This window comes from Odocoileus virginianus, chromosome 4 (genome assembly GCF_023699985.2).
Source record: "Odocoileus virginianus isolate 20LAN1187 ecotype Illinois chromosome 4, Ovbor_1.2, whole genome shotgun sequence".
Lineage (NCBI taxonomy): Eukaryota > Metazoa > Chordata > Mammalia > Artiodactyla > Cervidae > Odocoileus > Odocoileus virginianus.
In genome coordinates, this window is record NC_069677.1 from 1,316,271 (window position 1) to 1,337,967 (window position 21,697).

Sequence of the window (21,697 nt, forward strand, 5' to 3'; positions counted from 1 at the left end):
TAATTGTCTCTAGACATTATCAGGTGTCCGGAGTGGGATGGGAGTGTGCCCCTGGTTGAGAGTCACTGCTCTAGAGGTTTAGCAGTATCAAAACAGCAGTGGTGGGTGAATCAGTTCTCCAAGCTGTGTGACTGCAAATATTAGATGTGTAAAAATCTCAGTAATTATTTGGTTGCATACTAGAAGCACTAGACACACACAGGGACATAATATATTTAAAGTTATAATGTAAAAAGAATAAGATTATTCCTTTAAAAAAATTTTATCTGTATGTTCATCCTAAATACTGATGTTTTGGACTTCCCTAGTGGTACTCTGTGTAAGTACCACTATATACAGAGTGGTACTCTGCCTGCCAACACAGGGAGCATGAATTCAATCCCTGGTCCAGGAAGATTTCGCATGCTGCAGAGCAACTAAGCCCATGAGCCAAAACTACTGAGCCTGCGTGCTGACAACTACTGAAGCTCACATGCCTAGAGCCTGTGGCCCACAACAAGAGAAGCCACCATGTTGAGAAGCCCCTACACTGCAATGAAGAGTAGGCCCACTTGCCGCGACTAGAAAAAACCCTCACGCAGCAACAAAGACCCAGCACAACCAGAAATACAGGAATCAAGAAGAACTGACTCATTGGAAAAGACCCTGATGCTGGGAATGACTGAAGACAGCAGGAGAAGGGGACAACACGAGGATGAGATGGTTGGATGGCATCACTGACTCAACGGACATGATTTTGAGTAAGCTCTGGGAGTTGGTGATGGACAGGGAAGACTGGCATGCTGCAGTCCATGGGGTTGCAAAGAGTCAGACACAACTGAGCGACTGAGCTGAACAGGAATTACAAATTCAACACATCAAAAAACTGAACTCATCATTCTCCATAGGAAATCCGTTCTCTATGCATAGACTCATCACTCATCCAATACAGAAACCTAGCTTTAAATGTACTCTAACGTCCCATTTTAATCCTTACTCATTCTGCCTCCCAACTATCTTCATAACCTGTTCCTATACCCTTTCTCTTGGTAGTATGGTTCGGGCCATCATTTTAACCCATATCTTAATAGCCTAATAAGGGGGAAAAAGTCTACAGCTGAGACAAAGCATCACAATGCAGTCAGAATAATCCTTTTAAAACACAAATTTGACCATTTTACTTTTCTACTTAAAATTGTTCCAAAAAGCTGTACATAATCTACCAAACAAAAATTCAAATTAGCCCTTCATCACCTACCTGTGCCACTGGCCTAACCTTGTCTCTGCCACCTCCCATTTTTTTTTGGCTATACACAACTACTCAAAAACCTCAGAACCCATTTGCTTTCTTTCTTGGCTCACCTCTGTATCTGTTTCATACTATATTTATGGTTACATTAATAGACCATGGACACTATTTTAGATGAGGTTTATTGCCTGGCCCATTGCCTTAACAGTGCCTCCACTGTAAAAGGTAATAGTGGCAAGGGAGAGAGATGGGAGAACAGTTCCCAAAAGGCAGACACAAGAGAAAAATGAAGAGAGCAGCTTAAAAGAGAACAATTCAAATATGATTCCAAAGTTTTGTTTCTTGGTATCACAGAAAGTTAGAATTGACAGAGACCAGAAATGGCAAACATATGACACATGTGCCATTAATAATCAATGATATCACTCCCTCCTCCACAGTCTGAGACCTCATAAAGCTTCCAACAGATTAAATATAATAATACTGATAAGATACTATCAACAGATTAGAACTGGCACAAGAATCTCTGGCCTTTCCTGTTCAGGTTCAAGTTGTTCTCTTTAAAGAAAGAAATGAAAGAATTTCCTAGCAGTCCAGTGGTTAGGTACTGGGTTCAATCCCTGGTTGGGGAACTAAAGATTACACAAACTGCTAAAGAGACAAAGAAATGAAGGCCCAGAAGTTAAGAATCTTATTAGTTTAGTGACTAACTACCTAACTTGTTAGTGCTAACAATTATTGGTGGCACACCGAACTATACATGTGGTTGCTTTTAGTTCAAATGCTTTTTGCATTATAAGTCTCCTTTTTAAAGGAAAAATTATGCTACAAATAATAAACTCTACAGTCTGGTTGGGGGGGAGGGTTCCAAATACATCTTTAAACATATCTTAGTTTTCTGGAAAGAGAAAAAAGAAATGTTTAAAATGCTTCTAAGTACAAAACATTTTCCTTGCCTACCCGAGCTTAACAAGCTCTGCATATAAAAATTTTTCTAATGATCTGGGTTCTAAATTGACAACACAAAAAATATTTACTAACGTGAATGTCTCAAGCCCATTTTCTAAAGAATATTATATTTGATGTTTTGTAATTTGAAATCAAAAAAGCAATCTAAATCTAAATTAAAAACTGGGAAGTTTATGTAACAGTTAAGTCACAAAGATACACAAATGGCCAAAAAGATGGGAAATGTCCAACTTCACCAAGTAATCAATAAGAAAGGAAGAAAGGCCATTTATCACCTAGTCAGCAAAGTAAAACTAGAATTAAGGGTGTATGTGTCCTCAAAACCAACCTGTAAAAAAGGAACTGTTATTTCCATCATTTATAAATGCTCAGTGTGTGTCATTCATCCGAGAAAAAGGTAATTTACACCACCCATGAAATGGTAGCCACAATGTCTTCTTCCATTTCCCTGAGGTTTCTGCAAGTGTTCCCCTGTTTCTCATCAGTCCTTGAAGAAGAGCATTCTCATACACTGCAGGCAGTATAAATTGTTACTATGTTTCTGGAGCTCAGGAGGCAACAAATATCAGAGCTTTAAAAATGGCAGTACTTTTTGATCTAACAAATTCTTCTCCAGTGAATTATCCAATCCAAAATAATTACCCAAAAAAGGTAGAATATAGGCTGCACCAGCTCAGGCAAGGCAAATGCATACCCCTCTTCGTTTACTCAGAAGATCTGACTGGATTATAATATTTTAATCTAAAACGAGGAGCAGTTACCACAAATGTGTTAACAGCCCCACACTATCTGTTGTCCCACAGATAAACGCATGTTTTAGACATTTATCTGTTCCCCCCTCCCACAAGGGTCTAGCACAGCACCGCCCAAGAGAAATATAATTCGAGTGACATATATAATTTAAACATTTTTAGGTCCAAAGTTCAAGTCCCTGTTAAAAAAAAATTTTTCCCTAGTATCTACGTTAACAAGACAAAAAGAATAGGTGAAATTATTGCAACATGTGATCAAAATATTTTTAAAAATAATTTTTCATAGTAAGTAAGCACTTATTAAATCCAGTGTACATTACACTAATGGTACATCTCAATTCAGATGCTAATTTTTCCTTGGAAATATTTTATCCACACTTACATTTCATAAAATTTACACTGGACTCACATATCCAAGTTGTTTGAAACATACATGGAAACTGTAGAACAACTGACGTTTTAATTCTGCTCCTCAGTAACACAAGACACATTTCAACTGTTCTACAGCCAACTGTAGTTAACTAGTCCCTACTATATTGGACAGGACAGGACTAACATTTTGCTAGCAAGTCAGGCACTGAATGAACGTGACTAGGAGATGACGGAAGAGAACAGCTTAAGAGAAAAGAGTGTTTTATGACAGCACAATTAAATAATTTTGTAGTTATTAAACTATAATCCATACAATTCACATTTCTATGATGGAAAAGATGTTTCTATTGATACTACTGGTATTCTAATGGTTTCTGTAGGCTGCACTTCTAAAAAAGAAAAAAGGACACCATTTAAATAATTGAAAATGTATATCTTCTCAGATGGCACAAAGCTGGAAGACATAAAACCAAGAGTCAAAAGGATTTCTACAGACCAAAAGAGAGGATTGATCAAAATGAAATTTAATATAGATACTTGTTTCGTTAGGCAAAAGCACTGGCTTTGAAAGATAATGCCTTTATAAATAGCCTTTAAAAATCCTTTCTAATCCGCAAATTCTTGATTATTCTGTGTTTTGTTCAGAACTTCACCAAGAGCTGTCCGTAACTTGGGGGGGGGGGGGGGGGGGGGCGGGGATCATAACACTGATGACAACACAGCATTACTTACCAATGCACACATCTATATTGGTAGTAGATATACTTTATAAATTTAGAGTTCATATTTACAGACAGATGCAAACATCTGATCTTATGATTTATGATACTGTTATACCTGTTCATCTGGATCTTAAAATAGACATCATATTGCAGTTTACGTTCATTTTAATCTCCTTTATATTTGTTAGGACTTTTTTTTTTTTTTAACAGCTCAATGATTTTGCCAATGCAGGATACAGGAGTTTGATCTCTGGGTTGGGAAGATCCCCTTGGAGAAAGAAATGGCAACCAACTCCAGTATTTTTGCCTGAGAAACCCCATGGACAGAGGAGCTTAGAGGGCTACAGTCCATGGGGTGCAAAGAATCAGACACAGTTTAGCAACTGAACAACACAGCCCTTCAACCAATACCCAAAGTAAAGATGTTGTGATTTGGGGCATCTAATGCTCTCACCAGGGATCAAACCCAGGCCCCCTGCACTGAGAATGTGGAGTCTTATCAACTGGACTACCAGGGAAGTTCCCAGAATCTTTGTATTTTAACACTTCAATTGGTAAACTACAGTTTTATTTACTTTATTAGTGCTATCATCTTTACTTTGTTCACGTGTATTCACATCTAGTTAGACATCTTTATTAGAATTTACACCTCTTTGCTCCAGTTGAAGGGTAAGTGGATTCAGTTTTACTTTCTATTGTATTGACTAATTACACTGCCATTTCAGTCCGGGCTGTGTACAACATAGCTTCTTGCTTGAGTATCACCCTCCCTAGAGAGGAACAGATAAAAATAATCAGCTTACCTCCCACAAATTCAATCATAGTCTCTGGTTCATAAAAAAACAAGCAACCTTGGTACAAAGGAAGTAACATCTCAAGTAATATACTTTAAATTTCTAGATCATGCATATAAACATGCGGTAATTAATAACTAGAAATCTATCTTGTTTGGCGGAAAAGCAAATACACGCCAATACCGTAGAAAGTCCTACTGCTACTAATAAACCAAAAATATGAAGAACAAACCAGGTAGGATACTTAAGTTTTAAAAGCTTTAAAAAAAAAAAAAAAAAGCTTAAAAATGATAGACAATATAGGTAACAATGCAAAATATTCAAACAGTACATTAATTTAGAGTTAGGAGTTCTACATGTTTCCAGTTTTAGGTATTTCTATCGAACTTACAGTTCAATCAGCTCAGTATCCAAAAAAAAACTTAGCAAATAAAATTTCCTACAAAAACCACATAAACAGAACCACTGTTTCATTTTCATAGGCCTTTATAAACCAAGAGACAGGATTATTAACACTGACTACATTGCACACAGCAATACACATCTTTGAACTCAAGGACCTTAAAAATCTTTTAAATAACATCTAGTCTTCATTTGTTCAGTCTTAAGAATAAGACTAACAAGTGAAAAAAACTTTCAAGTTCCATCTTAAGTAGGAGTTAGTTCATCTGAGAAGTAAAAGGTCTATTCCTCTGAAATCACGTTAAAAGTTTACCATTAGGAACAGGATCTTAAGCTCCCAATCATGAGAGGTGACAGGAACTCGACTTAAGGACTCTTAACTGCCTCATGAGTATATTAACTGATGGTAGATTATGAATATTAACTGCTGTTTGACCCCATTTCTATTGCCAAGTTAGTAACAGGAAGGGCATTACATCCTAGGCAGACTGAGCCAGACCAAAAGAATTTGGATATAAACATCCAGAATAATTCCTTGGAGACCCTCCTTTATAAATTCGTGGACAACCTCAACACCAACTCTTCAGCCTCGTTTTTATTAAACAAAAGCAAGTAGTATTGAGTGCCAATGAGAATACAAAAACAAGTAAGAGAAAGCACTTATACTCAAGGAAAGAAAGAGATAAAACTTGCCAAGTTATACTGGATTACATATAAAATAGCCAACATTCTAGATTATGATTCAAGTGCAGCACATACTTCCCATACCCCCAATTAGTATCCTGATTGGAACTCTTTAGAACTTGATGTGAAATAACGCACGAACTGCGAAAATTTCTTCACTTTTTTCTAAACGTTAATACTAAGCAACTGAACAACAAAGATCAAATTAAATTTTCTTGGACCTCTTCTGCGGCCTCAAACACATACACACACCACGAAAAGTGGCGTGTGCGCTCAGTCGCGCGGGACTCTTTACGACCCCACAGACTGCAATCCGCAAGGCTCCTCTGTCCATGGAATTTTCCAGACAAGGATACTGGAGTGGGTTGTTATTTCCTCCTCCAGGGAACCTTCCCCAACCAGGGATCGAACCAGCGTTTCTTTTGTCTCCTGTATTGCAGGTGGATTCTTTTAACAGCTGGGAGGCCCCATACACACACTAAAGTAGTATTTAAATCCTTGTTTTAGGCAGTATGAGATTACTTACAACACGGACTTTTACTCTTTCTTCAAAAGGGTTGAGGAACAGTTTGAAAGCCTTCCCTAACTCAAAACATAGTTACAATTCTTTAACTGACTTGCTATAACAGAAAAAACTCAGCCACCTCAGAAAGCTTTTAACACTGATAAGATTCCATTTCTTTCTCTAAGGAGGGTAAAGGCAAGCAAGGGCTAACTCCGTCAATATTTTAAAACACCGTTTTATGTAATTAATACTTTGACAGCGTGTAACTGAATAGTAAGTTGACATCTTATCCAAATGGAAATAGTCGAACCAAAATAATCCCTAATTTTGTCCAAGAGATAACCTGTGAAAGATTAACTTTGCCAAACACCTTAAGAAAGCTTGCTAGGCACCCAGGACTCCCTCTCGGCCCACGAGCAATAGTAAAGTGCTGGAGCAATAGCTCCACCTATTGATGAGCAACACTCCCTTCAACATTTCGGCACCCCAAGTCTCCAGTGCTCACGCTCTCTCCCCCTCCTCCACTCGCTCTGACCCAACCCAAATCCAGTTGAGTCACTAGCTCTGAATACTGCTATCCGTGCTCTTTATTCCAACTCCTGCTCTCTCCAGAAGGTTCTGCGCCGCTTCCAAGTGTGGATAACCCCGAAAGGTGTCAAAGACCACAGTTCTCAGTGTCGAGCCTGGATCTGAAGTGGACAACCGGACCGCTCCCTCGGAGTGCCGGGCCGCGGGTGGCTCTGCCCTTCGCTCCCGGGGAGCAGGAGGCCTCAGGAGCCTCACGACAGCTTTTCCCCGCCGTCCCGCTCAGCAGCTCTTCTCCAAGTAACCCGCACTCGCCCTCCGAGCCCCAATCCTGGGTTCCCCGGGTCCTACCTCCGCTGGCCCTTCAGCCCGCCAACAGCCCGAGCCGAGCCTCCGCCCCCTCCGTGTGCAGAGAAGCCCAGAAACCTCCCACTGCCGGGTCTTCATCCAGAGTCTCATCCCTCCTTCACAGCCCCTCTCCCGCGCCGGTCGGGCCCTGCCCTGCTGCCCTTCCTCACCCTTTCATCTTCCCCGCCTGCTGAGGCCGTTGTTACCACCGATATCAACGCCGTTGTCGTCGCCGCCCTGAGCTCTCCGCGCCCTCAGCTCGGGCCACTCAACCCCACAAGCCGGCCTCCTCGCCTAAGGCAAGGAGCTGAGCGGGTGACGGAGGCCGCGAGAGTTTAGCGCGGCCCTGCGTCTTCGGAAGGGGCGGAGGTGCCTCCCGCCGCCGCGCTAGTGCAGCAGCTTCTCCACACGTGCACACGGGGAACTAGCCTCCCGCCCGCCGCCACCAGCCAGACCAGCCGCCGCGCTATGACCTTTCACCCCGCCCCCTCTGCGCGCCGGCGCGTCGGCCACCCCTCGCGCAGCCGCACTCCAGGCCTCCCCGTACCCTCCCCCCTCCACTTTAAGACCTCCATCTTTCTACTGGGCTGTGCCCTCTGGCGTCATCTTCCTCCTCCCATTCTTTACGACACACTTGTGAGGCTTGCTTGGTAGGCCCTAGCGGCAAAATCCGGATTTTTCCACCCCTCCCTCTCCCCTCTCGCACTTCCAACAAGCTCAGTCTTCCCTGACTCTGGTCTTCCCAGCTGGTAGTCTCCAGTATGACCTTCAAATACACCTGTCTCCTAAAAAGATTTCATAAATCTTGTTCCTCTAAATGTAAAGAAGCCTGTGGAAAGTAATGAGGTGCTTTTAAGACAAATAAACGTAGTCAACAATTGGCTAGGTAACTTGGCTTATGTCCAACACTTTTCAGTTTCGATATCACGTGATTGACCAAACCTCTAAGCCTGGGGATTTTACAGGCAGGCCCCACGGGGACGGAACTCCATTGCCATTTCCGGTCCCTAGACCACTGCGTAAACGTCACTTCCTTAGCAGTGCACTTTAACCCGTTCTACCCAAGCGTTCTGCGTTGCACTTTACAACCTGATCTTTGTGGACATTTTTTTTCCTTTCTAAAATCTAATCTCAAGGAAATTAATGTTCAAACGATCCGCTAAAATACAAGCCCCGGAGATGCAGCCAGCCCGGCTGGGGTTGACAGGGCGGAGCTCGGGATCACGTGACGACCTACGCCCGCCCCCGTCTGCAGCTGAAGACTTCCCCTCCCGCAGTGACAGAGCCTCTTGGTCGGTGATCGGTACAGTTTCTGCACCTCGCGCCCCGGCAGGTGAGCGGCGACCGGTAACCGGCGGCTGGCGGGGATAGAAGGGGTGGGAGGAGGAGGAGAAGAGAGAATGTGAATAGTGGCCTCTGCTGTCCCAGGCTTTCTCCTGTTGTCATTCTGCCCCGCCGAGGATCTCGTTTCTCCATTTATCTTGACCCCCGCCCCCCCTCCCCCCGCCACCGTGGTCGCCCCTGCAACTTAGGGGTTGAGATGTTCACCTTTCTTGGGGCTAGGGGTGAGTGCGGCCATTATGGTTCCCCATTCGAGTCTTTGGGGCTTCGGGTAGTGGGGTTGATTCAGGCATTAGTTGGGGTTTGGGATAGTCTCCAGGACTCAACCCCCAAAGCCTGTTCTTTGGCAGAGGCCTTGTAAGGTCTTCCCCTTATAAGCTCCCGACTGGGGAACCGGGAGATAGGAAAAACCCCGGAGGCAGAGGCGTCTCCTGTGAGACAGGCTTAGGAGAGAATGTCGCGATGCAGACACTCTCTCACTGCAGAGTCACTGCACACTGCTTCCTAGTGTGCATTTTCAGTAATTCTGAGTTTTTATCTGACATCCCTGCAAAAGATATTCACAACTTTTGCATGGGTCTGGAAGGGTAAAAGGTGGCTCTTTACCTTTCTCTTCTCCAATTTTATGGTGTAGAAACGGAGAGGATACTTGAAAGAGTAAAGCTGCACTAGCTTCAAAAACAGGCAGTGTTGTTACTGCGACAGTCTAGATTGAATGAGGAGGTGTTGAAAGATGGTGTTGCGATGTTATGATCTACCGGAGACCCAGGGTAGCTTATGTAGAACTGACTTCCCTGAAAGGGAGTAATTCTACGGAAACAAATTGAAAGATAATAAACCAGTGTGTTTGACCGTAAACTTAAAGGTAAGGAGGTTAAGTCTAAATATTTTTTGCCTTTGACATCCTTTTGCCTTTTCTCCCTAAAAGCCTGCTTAATCTCTACTCCCAATCAATTCCTTAACTAATGCTAAATTAATATTAAATAGCATTTGTATCCTTCCTTTCCCTGTTTGTTAAACTCCAGGTGACCTCTTCAGATTTTGATGAATAGTATTTTCTGAAAGTGCAGAAATGATTGTTTAAGTTTTTGCCCAACCCAGTGTACTCCCATTTCATGTAGTAACCAATGTGTAGTAACCTAACCAATGTTTTGACCCCAAACAGTGTGCTTTATGGAAGAATGTTTTTCTGTTTGGGGTTAAACTCTTGTTTATGCTACAAACTCAGAAAGTGCCTTCCTGCTTTTAAATTGAAAGGACTTGCAGAAATTACAAATTTGATTTTTAAAATTTAAATTACACTTTTTCTTAATCTGAAAAATCATTTTCTCAGTTAAACCTTAAAGCCAAGTTCAAAAATAGAGAAACTTGCCTATTGATGCTCATTACTAGATAAGATAATCTTAAAGATCTTTCTTGCTTTCTCTAAGTAATGAAGACCACTATTATGCTTTACAGTTTTACTGTTTTGTGCATATACCTTTATTGGTATATACCTTTTCTGTTGAGATGTTTATGTTTCAGTATGTCTGCTACTGATACATAGTTTTATCTATTAATTTGCTTAAGAGTGAGATTCCCTGGTCTCTAGAGGACAGAAAAACATAAGCAGTGTTTCTTCATTGCCCAGGTGACATTTCACCAAATAAGACGAATTCACCAAATAATAAGGATTCTTTTAAGTCCAAAAATGGGATAGAGAAAACAGGCTAAAAAGGATTGAGTACTAGAGGAGAAAATGTCAATGTGAAAGAGATTGAATGAGTTTGCACTTTTACTTCACAATTCCCCTCATTTTAGGAATCTTATTAAAGCAATCATTTAGACCACTAATGAAATCTGGAAGATTGGCAGCAGGAATTGGTGACTGAATTACTATTAAAGTTGAATTTGAAGAAGCGTTCTGATATTGTACACAGTTTTCACAAACAACTGATCTGTGTGTGGCATGGTGAGACTAGCTTTGTCTATCAATGAGTATTATATGTAGAAATCTCTCGGGTTTTTTTTGGCCATGCCTCACGGCTTGAGGGAGTTCCTCCATCAGGGATCAAACCCAGGCCCTCGGCAGTGAAAGGGATGAGTCCTAACTACTGGACTGCCAGGATATTCCCTATATAGAAATCTTAACATTCATTAGAGAACTGTGCTGAAGTTCAGTATTAAATGGCACACAGGGGTTCTTGTGTTTGAGTCCCCAACACCTCTTGTATGCTTACTCTGAAGTCTTGCTTATATGTCACTATCTTTATAGATTATGGCCGGCACCAAGAATGCTTTCTTCCTCTGTGAGCCAAGCTAGGCACTCACTTCTGTAAAATACTGCACAATATTCTGTTCCTCTATTTTCACCTCCAGAACACTGTTTTTAATTACTGTTTGCTGGGCTGTACCTTAATAAACTAGAAAACTCCTAGGAATTCAAGGACAGTGTCCCTACTCTTTGTCTTTAGCTCCTGGATGATGAAGTACTTCATAGGCATTGAATAAATTGTTTATTGACTGAGTATGAGACAACTGGACAGGGAGATTAAGCTAGTTTTAAAATTCCTGCAGATCATAGTGCCTTCTAAGGTAATGCACTAGATACAAGCTTTCAAGTATAAATTGTCAATAGTGAGTGAGTGGAGTCTCAGTCGAGTCTGACTCTTTGCGACCCCATGGACTGTAGCCTACCAGGCTCCTCCCTCCATGGGATTCTCCAGGCAAGAGTATTGGAATGGGTTGCCATTTCCTTCTCCAGGGGATCTTCCCAACTCAGGGATCAAACTGGGGTCTCCTGCATTCCAGGCAGACGCTTTAACCTCTGAGCCACCAGGGAAGCTCATAAATTGTCAATAGTAGCCATCAAAATCATGGTCAATAGAATAGATATAAACTTCAGGTGGTCTTTATTAGCATAATGACCAACTTATTTTCACAGCATGTTTTTAATGTTTTGGATGATATGGGAGGGAAGGAAAGTGGAGTGAGTTGTATTTAATGTAAAAGGCTACATGTGCTATAGCACTAGACTAAAAGTAGATCATCCTTCAGCACTGCCACTTTAGTTATATGCTTTTTAGAAAAGTTGGGATTGGGGGCTTAGGGTTTGATGTTTAGGACCTTTCTGTCAAGAGTATTAAGATTTCAAGTTAGAGAAACCCTAAATAATCTATGTGAAAAATATTTTTAAAACTAAGTGGTATTTAAATTTGAAGCAAGATTGTACAAACTTTACAAGAATAGATTTCTTGATCGTATAGACCTGGGTTCAAGTCTGGCCTTACCACATATTTAAGCTGTGTGACCTTGGACAGTTTACTTAATCTAAGCTTAAATTTCCTCATGTTTAAATCTGTGCTATAGATACTGTTAAATTAGATCATGAATGCAGAGGGCTTGGTACATACTTTGTACATTTTAAAAATTAATTTTACTGATACCTAGTTGCCGTCCATCGTGGAGCTGATGCTGGGAAGGATTGAGGGCAAGAGGAGAAGGGCGACAGAGGAGATGTTTGTATATCACTGACTCAGTGGACATGAATTTGAGCAAACTCAAGGTGATAGTGAAGGACGGGGAAGCCTGATGTGCTGCAGTTCATGGGGTTGCAAAGAGTTGGATACAACTTAGCAACTGAACAACAACAGTTTGAGTATACATAACATACTGAATTTCTAATGGAGACTTTTAGATATACTATAAAATTAAGCAGCAAGTTTGGGTTATGGAGCAAGGAGTAAACTTTGAAATAAGGCTATTACCAATAGCAAGAAAAATGTACCTCTAGCAAAGATTCTGAAACAAATTTTATTATTTTTTTAATTATCTTTATTTTTGGCTGCACTGGGTCTTCGTTCTGTGCGGGCTTTTCTCTGATTGTGAGATGGGGCTATTCTTTAGTTTCAGACTTCTGGTTGTGGTGGCTTCTGTTGTTGTAGAGCACTAGCTCTAGACATACCACCTTCGGTAGTTGTGGCACACGAACATAGCTACCTCGAAGCATGTGGGATCTTCCTGAACCAGGTATCAAACCCATGTCCCCTGCATTACACTTGATCTTAGCCAAAAGGCCGAGAAGCAATGTCCCCTGCATTACAAAGTGAATTGTTAACCACTGGACCACCAGGGAAGCCCTAAAACAGATTTATTAATAGAATCTAAGAAATATCAATATAAAGCCCATTATTTTGGCAACTGCAAGGACAATATTTTCTGTATAAAGATTTTCCAGAGCTTGTGATCATTAATATGTGGAATCAGTTTAAAGAGGTATTTATTTCTGAATTCTTATAGAAATGTATTAAAGTTATCCCAACCTGTACAGGAGGGACTTTTGAGTTTGTGCTTATATTTTAAATTTCTGCCCTTTATTCTAAATGTTTTTATATCTTATTTTTGTTTTGGAAAATATCAGTAAGTTAAATAATAATTGAAGTGTAGCTAGCATAAGTTTATGTTTCACCTTAATCCTGAAAAAATAACTCATTTGTTCTAAGGAAAGATTTTATGAAGAGATTATTGAATATTCTCTTTAATATCAAGTTTTCTATTATAGTGAAATAAATTATGATCAGTAACCATATTTTACATTTTTCTGTAGAGACTTTAAAAGCTACTATGTTTTTGTTCCCTGCTATGAACTGAAAGTGACTTTGGTTTATATAATTGTATTCTTTTATATATACAGTATATACATATTATATATATATAGTAAACACATAGACAGAGTGTGTGTATTTATAGTCAGCTGAAATAGATGTATATTTTCATAGTAATAAATTTTGTTACCTGGAACTATTAAAGTCATGTTTATAATTAGTTACTGTGTGAATAAAATTATCTAATGATTATTTTAAACTCACTTTTTTATTTGTTCATAGTTTGATTTAATGAATTTCCCAACTGCAGTTAGTTTTCAAAAATTGATGGTATTTCATAGGTATTTTGAGATTTAACCTACTGTTTTTTGTTGCTGTTTTCTTGGCGTTAATATTGTGACTTTGAGTGCATGCTGAGTCGCTCAGCTCAGTCATGTCCAACTCTTTACGAATGCATAGACTGTAGCTCGCCAGGCTTTTCTGTCCATGGGATATTCTAGGCAAGAATACTGGAGTGAGTTGCCCTTTCCTCTTCTGGGAATCTTCCTGACCCAGGAATCAAACCCCATTCTCCTGCATCTTCTGCATGAGCAGGCAGGTTCTTTACCACTGAGCCACTTGGCAAGCCCTCAGTATTATGACTAGCTACTACAATAAAATTTCCAATTTTGAATTTTAGTACTATCTGTGGAAACTATTGTTCTTTTGTTGACATTTTTAAAAATTATATCAACAACGTGCCATGCATGATATAATGCAGAAGAGCTCCACCTGTGCTTGAGCAATGAAAAACAACCAGACTTTATGTTGTGTTTGTAGTTATTTCTTAATTTAATTCTTTAAGTGTTTATTTAAAAATAAAGTAGAGAAGACTGATTACACTTGAAAACATTTATAAAAATGAAGAAAGGGCATGATTCAGAAACTGTAATAATGATTGTATATACATATGTGAAAAAGATGATGGAAATTCAGCAAAATAAGTAATTATCTCTAGATTAAGAGTTTTAAGAAAGATTTAAAATTTATTGTATGTTTTGAGTTTCTCCAATTAGTGTTAATTGCTTTGAGCAGCAAAAATTTTTTAATTTGAAATGGAGAATTGAGCCATTTAAATGATGATTTCTTAGTTACTTGAATATCTAAGTGAAAATGTTTCAACTTATCTCGATAATGAACATGTTATTTAAGTTTATAGGTGAAGGTATATTTTTAGGTCTTTGTGAGTTCAGCAGAATTTTAAAAAGCAGAAGTAAACCCATACTATAAAGGAATTTAATATATGGCAAGGTGATATTTCAATCCAGTGGGAGAAAAGGGGACATATATAGTAAATATAACTGACACAGCTTATCTGTCTGGAAGAAATTAAATTGAGCCAGTACTTTGTAGCATATGCAGAAACCAATTTCAAGATGGATTAAAAACTTAAATATTTAAAATATTAAAAATGTTAGTTCCTAAAATTGTTTTTATATTTACATTCTAAATGTAGTAATGATCTTTTAAACCAAGATAGGGAATCTGAAAGTCATGGAAGTAAACATAGGATTGTGAGAACACAGAGAAATGAAAAATATTTCAATGGCAAAAATAGAAGATAGATTTAAGAGAATTGAAATATGCATAACAGTTGAAGAGTTAAAAGTGCACAAAACAAAAATATGGGTAAAGCATATGACCAGAACTTAAAAATTGAAGCATTCTACAAACTTATGAAAAAATATGTAACTTCACTAATAATCAGTATTCTAACAATGAAATTTTTTTTCTGATTAGTAAAAATTAAGTGGTAAACCTACTGGTAGCAGGGATGTGTGATAGAGGATTTTCTCAAAATGCTAGCGAAGATATAAATTGTTAGAATTTTGTGGGGTGTTTTTTTAAGTAAACAATAAGATAGTATCTGTTTATATTAAAAATACATATTCTTCTATCCATCAGTCCCGCTGTTTGGGATTGCCAGAAATGGCAATTATCTGAAATTTTTTTTGTCTTATTTACTTAAGTATCTGAAGGGAAAGTGTATAAATTACACTGATAATTCCATAAACTCTCCTTAACTTTGTATATGTGATAACCCATGGGCACCCAATAAGAAGGTGTCATCAAAAATGCATAGGAAAGTGATAAGCATTATAAGATAGGGTTACAGATTTTATTTTTGTGTGAATATTAAGTCTTCCAGAAATGGTTTCTTCTTTGGGGATAATAGAACATATTGCACAAGTGTGGAGTCTGTCACCTGATGTAATCATATGACAGCATAAGGCGAAGTCCACATTTGGGTTTTGGTAAGTAAAAAAACTAGGTAGAAGATTAACTCTCCTTAAGAAAGCTTCAAGCAAGGTTGCCTGTAAGGCAAAATTAAAAGTAATTTTAACTAATTACTAATCTTGTACTTGATTTCGGTCCTTTTAAGAGTCTGAAATTAATATATTATTCAAAGTCATAATGGAAAACAGCAGATGGTTTAGAGTGAGATTTGTTACCTGTTGAAAGCATCCACATCTATGTTGTTGGAAATAGCAAGATTTCATTGTTTTTTATGGCTGAGAAATATTTCATTGTATGTGTATACCACATGATCTTTGTCCTTTCATCTGTTGATGGGTACTTGGTTGCTTCCGTAATTGGGCAATCATCAGTAATACTGCAGAGAACAGAGTGGAGTGCATATATCTTTTCTAATCAATGTTTTTACTTTCTTCAAAAAAAATAGCTGAGTGAAATTGTTGGATCACATGGGAGTTCTGTTTTTCATTTTTGAAGAATGTACGAATTCTTTTTGAAAAGAGTTGGGATATATATAAATAAAAAGTAATTTTAGGTCTTCTGGTAGTGCAATGGATAAGAATCTGCCTGCCAATCTTCCATGGTCCAGGAAGATTCCCATATTCTGGGGATCAGCTAAACCCATGCTCCACAACTATTGAGCCTGTGCTCTGGAGGCTGCAAACCACAACTACTGAAGCCCGAGTGCCCTAGGCCAGTGCTGCCCAACAAGAGAAGCCACCCACCACCATGAGAAACCCGTGTACCGCAATAGAGTAGCCTCAGCTTGCTGCAACTAGGGAACGCCTGCTCACAGCAACGAAGACCCAACACAACCAAAAATAAATAAAAGTAATCTTAGAGTAGTATTGAGAGGCAGTATAGCTAGCAAAGAGGTTATGTGTATAAGTACTAAAGCCAGACTGGCTCAAATCCTGGGGAAGTTTCTTTTATCTTCCTGTATTGCATTTTCTTAGCTCTAAAATAAGGATATTAGGAGTATAGTTATTTCATTAAGTATTGCGAAGATTAAATGAATAAGAAAAGTGATTAGAATTACTGGTATATGTATAATAAGAGCTATATGCATGTTTGCCATTATTATTTAGTTACTATGCTCTTTGCTCACCTAATTAGATACATATAGTAATTTTATCCCCTGGCTTAGTTGTTTTAGCACACATCTAATCATTCAATATTTTTAATTAAGTTGAATGGATGATACATGTACAAATATAGTGAAAATTTTAGATTCTTACATATGTGCGTTTTCTCCCTCTTCATGCTTACTCTTTGTTCACAAAGGTAGCATCTCATCATATTCTGGTCATTACATTTTTCACTTAACAATATTACCTTGGAGATTTTTCCACATTGATACAGTTAAAGACACCTCATTCTTTTTAATAATCCTCTAGTACTGAGTTGTACTAATGTACCATCATCATCCTATGACATTTATTGATAATTTACTCCTGTGTTGGGCACTTTTCTTCAATTAAGTCATGCAAGACTCACAACAACTTTAGGAGACTAGGTATTGTTTGAATCCTCATTTAACAAATGAGGCAGTTTAGGCTGAGTGATTAAATGCCCACCAGTGTCACACAGTTCATATGTAATAGAACTCTGAAGGAAAAGAGTCTTTTTCCAGATTACCGTCTTAACACCACAACCTCTCATACTACCACAAGTGATGTTTGCTGTATTCTCCATATTAATGGACATTCTTTTTTTTTTCCTTTTTTGCTGTAAGAAATAGTGCTATAGTAGATATTTTGTTAGGAGATAAAGTAAATTCCTGAAAATTAAAGAGGCAAGTCAAACAATATGTACATTTTGAATTTTGGTGGGTATTGCCAAATCATTCTTCCATTTAGGGATGCACTGAAGGTCAGGTTTGTCCTCAGTATTTTGCCAAAATCTGCCATTTAGCTTGAGTCTTTGGGAAGCTGAATAGCTAAATGCCTTTAATATTTTTAGCATCCCTGTATTACATGTGACCTACCATCACATGATAGCATAGTTTGCCATCGTATCTAATTAGTATAACAATATCAGTATGAGAATAAGGTCTGACAAATGTCATGACTTTTTGTTACTCTCTAAGAATGGTAAGCGTTGTAAATGCAATTTAAAGTGCTGTTTATGTGACTCATACGTTGAAATTCTATCAGTTGAAGTTTGAATGTAAATTATTAAAAGAATGGCATACTACAGTTGTTAATAATTGGAAAACTTGCTGATCTTATGTACGAAAACAATTTTGTTAGAGCTCTGAAATAAAACCTAGGGAATCAGATTGCCCGTTAATATGAACATTGAGAGTGTGATAACTAGTTAAGTGTAAGAATAACTGTATATTTTCTTGTGAAAAATGGACTTACTGGACTCTATAAGTCCTAGTCCTAGGGTTAGGCAGATTTAGGCAGTGAGAGACTTTATTGAGTTACAATATCCACAGATTATTTTGAATATAGCATGCTTCTCTTCAGTGTCCTCTTTGATTTGTTTCAAGAAGGAGAAAAATACCTTTTATTAATCCAAGGAATAGGCTAAGTGACACAAGACTCTTTATATGATCCAGAGTAGACACTTAAAATACAGGATGCTCAAGTCTTAAATTGGTACACCTGCAGTGCTTGAATAGATTAATAGTACCTGCTGTTGTTATTTGTGTATGTTTTAAATATGATCTCATCCTCACCCAAAAATACTGTTGGGTAAGGAGAGTGGGGGAAACACCTATAAGCAGGGAAAGATAGACTATTAATTCTTTACTGTAAACTATTTTGTAAACTTTATTGTAAACTATTTCTACCTCAGAGTAGAATAAAACAACAAATAACTCCCTCCACTTTCACCCTCCAAATGAGTTATTGCATTATAGCAACTTTGATATCCAAAATACTAGAGTTTAGCCTGAGTATTAGAAGACAAACCCTTCTATGCCTCATGGCTCAACAGTTCAACATAGGATTCTTTTCCTAAATCCTCACCAAAGATACTGTCATTAAGCTTTGATCTGAAACATAAATGAGTAAGTACTTTAGAGGCATTTCTGACTAATAAACTCCTGAGCTCTTAAGGGACTATGGAAAGTCCCATGATTTGCTGAACTTGACTGGACAAGTGAGTACCTACACAGCCTTATCAGGAGCCACGTAAGTTGGTTCAAAACAGACAAAAGCCCATTTGGTTGTTTCCAGCCATTGCATCTACAATATTCCCAGGGTTAAGCTTCTCTTATTAGTATAAGCCATATGGTCTTTAATTACTGTTAGCTAACAAGTAAAAACAAAAGTGAATACAATTTATTCTGTGTAAGCATTATGCCCTTACAGGAGTCATATTGTCAATACTTTGTGCTTTTATTTTTTTTAAGTGTTATTGAAGTATAATTGACATTATTGCATGTGTTTCAGATGTATTGTTTGACATTTTGGTATATGTATACACCCATGAAACTGTCACTACAATCAGTGTAGTGAACATGTCCATCACCTTCAAAAGAAATTTCCTCCTGCCTATTTGTGATCCCTCCCTTTCATACCTCCCCACTGCTTGTCCACAAGGACCACTGATCTCTTTTCTATCACTGTGGGTTAGTTCTACCTCTTTTATAGGCATCAATGATTCATTTCTTTTTTTTTTTTTTTTTGGTTTGTGCTGGGTCTTCATTGCCGCATGAACTTCTCTCTAGTTGCGGAGAGCCAGGGCTTCTCCCTAGTTGCTGTGGGCAGACTTCTCTGCTGTGGCTTCTCTTGTTGCACACAGCACGGGCTGTTGGGTACGAAGGCTTCAGAAGTTGTGGCTCTTGGGATCTAGAGCACAGGCTCAGCAGTTGTGGCACACAGGCTTAGTTGCTCTGCAGCATGTAGGATCTTCCTGGACCAGGAATTAAACTCGTGTCTCCTGCATTGGCAAGTGAATTCTTGACCACTGAGCCAGCAGGGAGGCCCAGTTCATTTTTTTTTTCTTTTTTAATTGCTGAGTATTCACTGTATTGGATTTCCCTGGTAGTTGAGCTGGTATAGAATCTGCCTGCAATACAGGAGACCCTGGTTCGATTCCTGGTTTAGGAAGGTCCCCTGGAGAAGGGATAGGCTACCCACTCCAGTATTCTTGGGCTTCCCTCGTGGCTCAACTGGTAAAGAATCTGCCTGCAGTGCAGAAGACCAGGGTTTGATCCCTGGTTGGGAAGATACCCTGGAGGAAGGCATGGCAGCCCACTCCAGTATTCTTTCCTGGAGAATCCCCATGGACAGAGGAGCCTGGCGGGCTGCAGTCCATGGGGTCACAAAGAATCAGACACAACTGAGTGACTAAGCGCACAGCAAGCACATTCACTGTATTCATAGGTGACGCAGTGGTAAGGAATCCACCTGCCAATGCAGGAGACACAGGAGACATGCATTTGATCAGGGTCAGGAAGAAACCTTGGAGAAGGAAATGGAAACCCGATCTAGTATTCTTGCCTGGGAAATCCCATGGACAGAGGAGCCTGGTGGGCTACAGTTCATGGGGTCTCAAAAGAGTCGGACATGACTTAGCAACTAAACAGCAACAACAACATTCACTGTACACCACAAATGCCACAATTTGTTTATCCCTTCACTTGTTAATGGATATTTGGGTTGTGTTTCTGCTTTCTGGCTATTGTGAATAAAGTGACTATGAGCTTTCATGTAAAAGTCTTTGTTTGGACATGAGCTTTTGTTTCTCATGGGTAAATGCCAAGGATAGAATGACTGGGTCATATGATAGGTGTATGCTTAGGTCTGTAAGAAACTGCCAAATTGCTTTTCATAGTGGTTGTACATTTTACATTCCTACCAGCAGTACATGAAAGTTCTAGTTCTGCATCCTTACCAACACTTCCTGTGGTCAGTCTTTTAAAATTTTAACCATCCTGCTAGGTGGCATTTCGTTGTTATTTCCTTTGCATTCTCCTAGTATTAAGCATATTTTCATGTATTTATTTGCCACTCATATATTTTCTTTGTGCAGTATATCTTCAGATCTTTTGCCCATCATTTTAATTGTGTAGTTTTCTTACTGAGTTTTAGGAGTTCTTTTTATGGCCTAGGTATGAGTCCTTTATCAGATTTATGCTTTGCAAATATTTTCTCCCAGTCTATAACTTGTCTTTCAGTTCTAACAACATTTCTCCAAGAGCAGGCTTTTGTTACTTTTATGAAATACAGTTTACCAATTTGTTCTTGTATCGGTTTTGCTTTCAGTGTTGTAGCCTGTAAATCTACCTAATCCAGGGTCAAAAAGGAAGTTTTGTAGTTTAAGGTTTTACATTTTAATCTGCCATTTTTAGTTTATTTTTGCTTATGGCCCAAGGTATGGTTTGAAGTATCCTGTTTTTTCATTTACACATCAACTTGTTTTACCACCACTTGTTAAAAAACTACACTTTCTCCACTGAACTGCATTTCTATTTCTATCAAAAGTCAGTTGTCCATTTCTGTGTGTGGTTGTATAGCCTTTTTGAGCTCAGATTTGTTTCTAAAATTTTAAATAGTAATGCCAGGCAAAATAGTGGAGATAAAATTGTATCTGTTCTTTGTAGAATTATTTGGTGTTCTAGTGTTTATAACATCAAACAAAGTAACCACCTAAAGCTGTAACATTTTAAACTTTTAATAAACATTTTTGTTCTTTTACATCAAAAAGTCATTCTAGTTCTGTCATGGTGATATTTGGCTTCAGCTTTGGCCTCAGGTAAATACTGATTTTTAAAACCTTGGCCATTGAACATTAGGCCAAAATGTGCCTTTCAGAGGAGATGTATCACTTTTCATTCAGTGAATGCGGGTGGCTATTTCCTTACTACTATCTCTGAACAGTATTTAGTAATTGCCTTCTACTTGTCAAGGTGCTTTACTATCTAACGGGGGTACACAATGAACAAAGCAGACTTGGTTTCTGTTTTCCTCACACTTCCAGTCTGGCAGTAGAGAAATCCGAGAACAATTCTGTTAACAGATTTTTTAATTACAGCAGTGGCAAGTGCTTCAGAAGAGCAGTATTGAAGGCTGGGGCACGTACCATGGGGAACTGGAAGTAAAATCCTTAGCAAACCATACTGTTGAAAGCATCCATCGTATCTTTAAATCCAGACTGTGTTTTTTCACCTCAATTAAGCAGGGTTCGTTTCCTTTTTTATCCTCAGTTAATGCTTTACAT

General features: G+C 38.7%; 2 protein-coding genes across 3 annotated transcripts in view; one reads left to right on the plus strand and one right to left on the minus strand.

The window, feature by feature from the left end:
• The window catches only part of NAA50 (N-alpha-acetyltransferase 50, NatE catalytic subunit), a 29,720-nt gene extending 21,931 nt beyond the window's left edge, over nucleotides 1-7,789 (minus strand). Inside the window, exon 1 of one of the 2 annotated variants that reach the window (XM_020879696.2) lies at nucleotides 7,472-7,789. In XM_020879696.2, the coding sequence (XP_020735355.1) occupies nucleotides 7,472-7,479 (8 nt within the window). In that variant the 5' untranslated portion in view covers nucleotides 7,480-7,789. The remainder of the gene's footprint in view (nucleotides 1-7,471) is intronic. The other variant, XM_020879695.2, reaches the window with a different exon arrangement.
• Nucleotides 7,790-8,528: 739 nt separating this feature from the next.
• The window catches only part of ATP6V1A (ATPase H+ transporting V1 subunit A), a 63,643-nt gene continuing 50,474 nt past the window's right edge, over nucleotides 8,529-21,697 (plus strand). The window contains exon 1 of the mRNA XM_020879694.2: nucleotides 8,529-8,634. The gene's annotated coding sequence lies outside the window, so the exon portion shown is untranslated. The remainder of the gene's footprint in view (nucleotides 8,635-21,697) is intronic.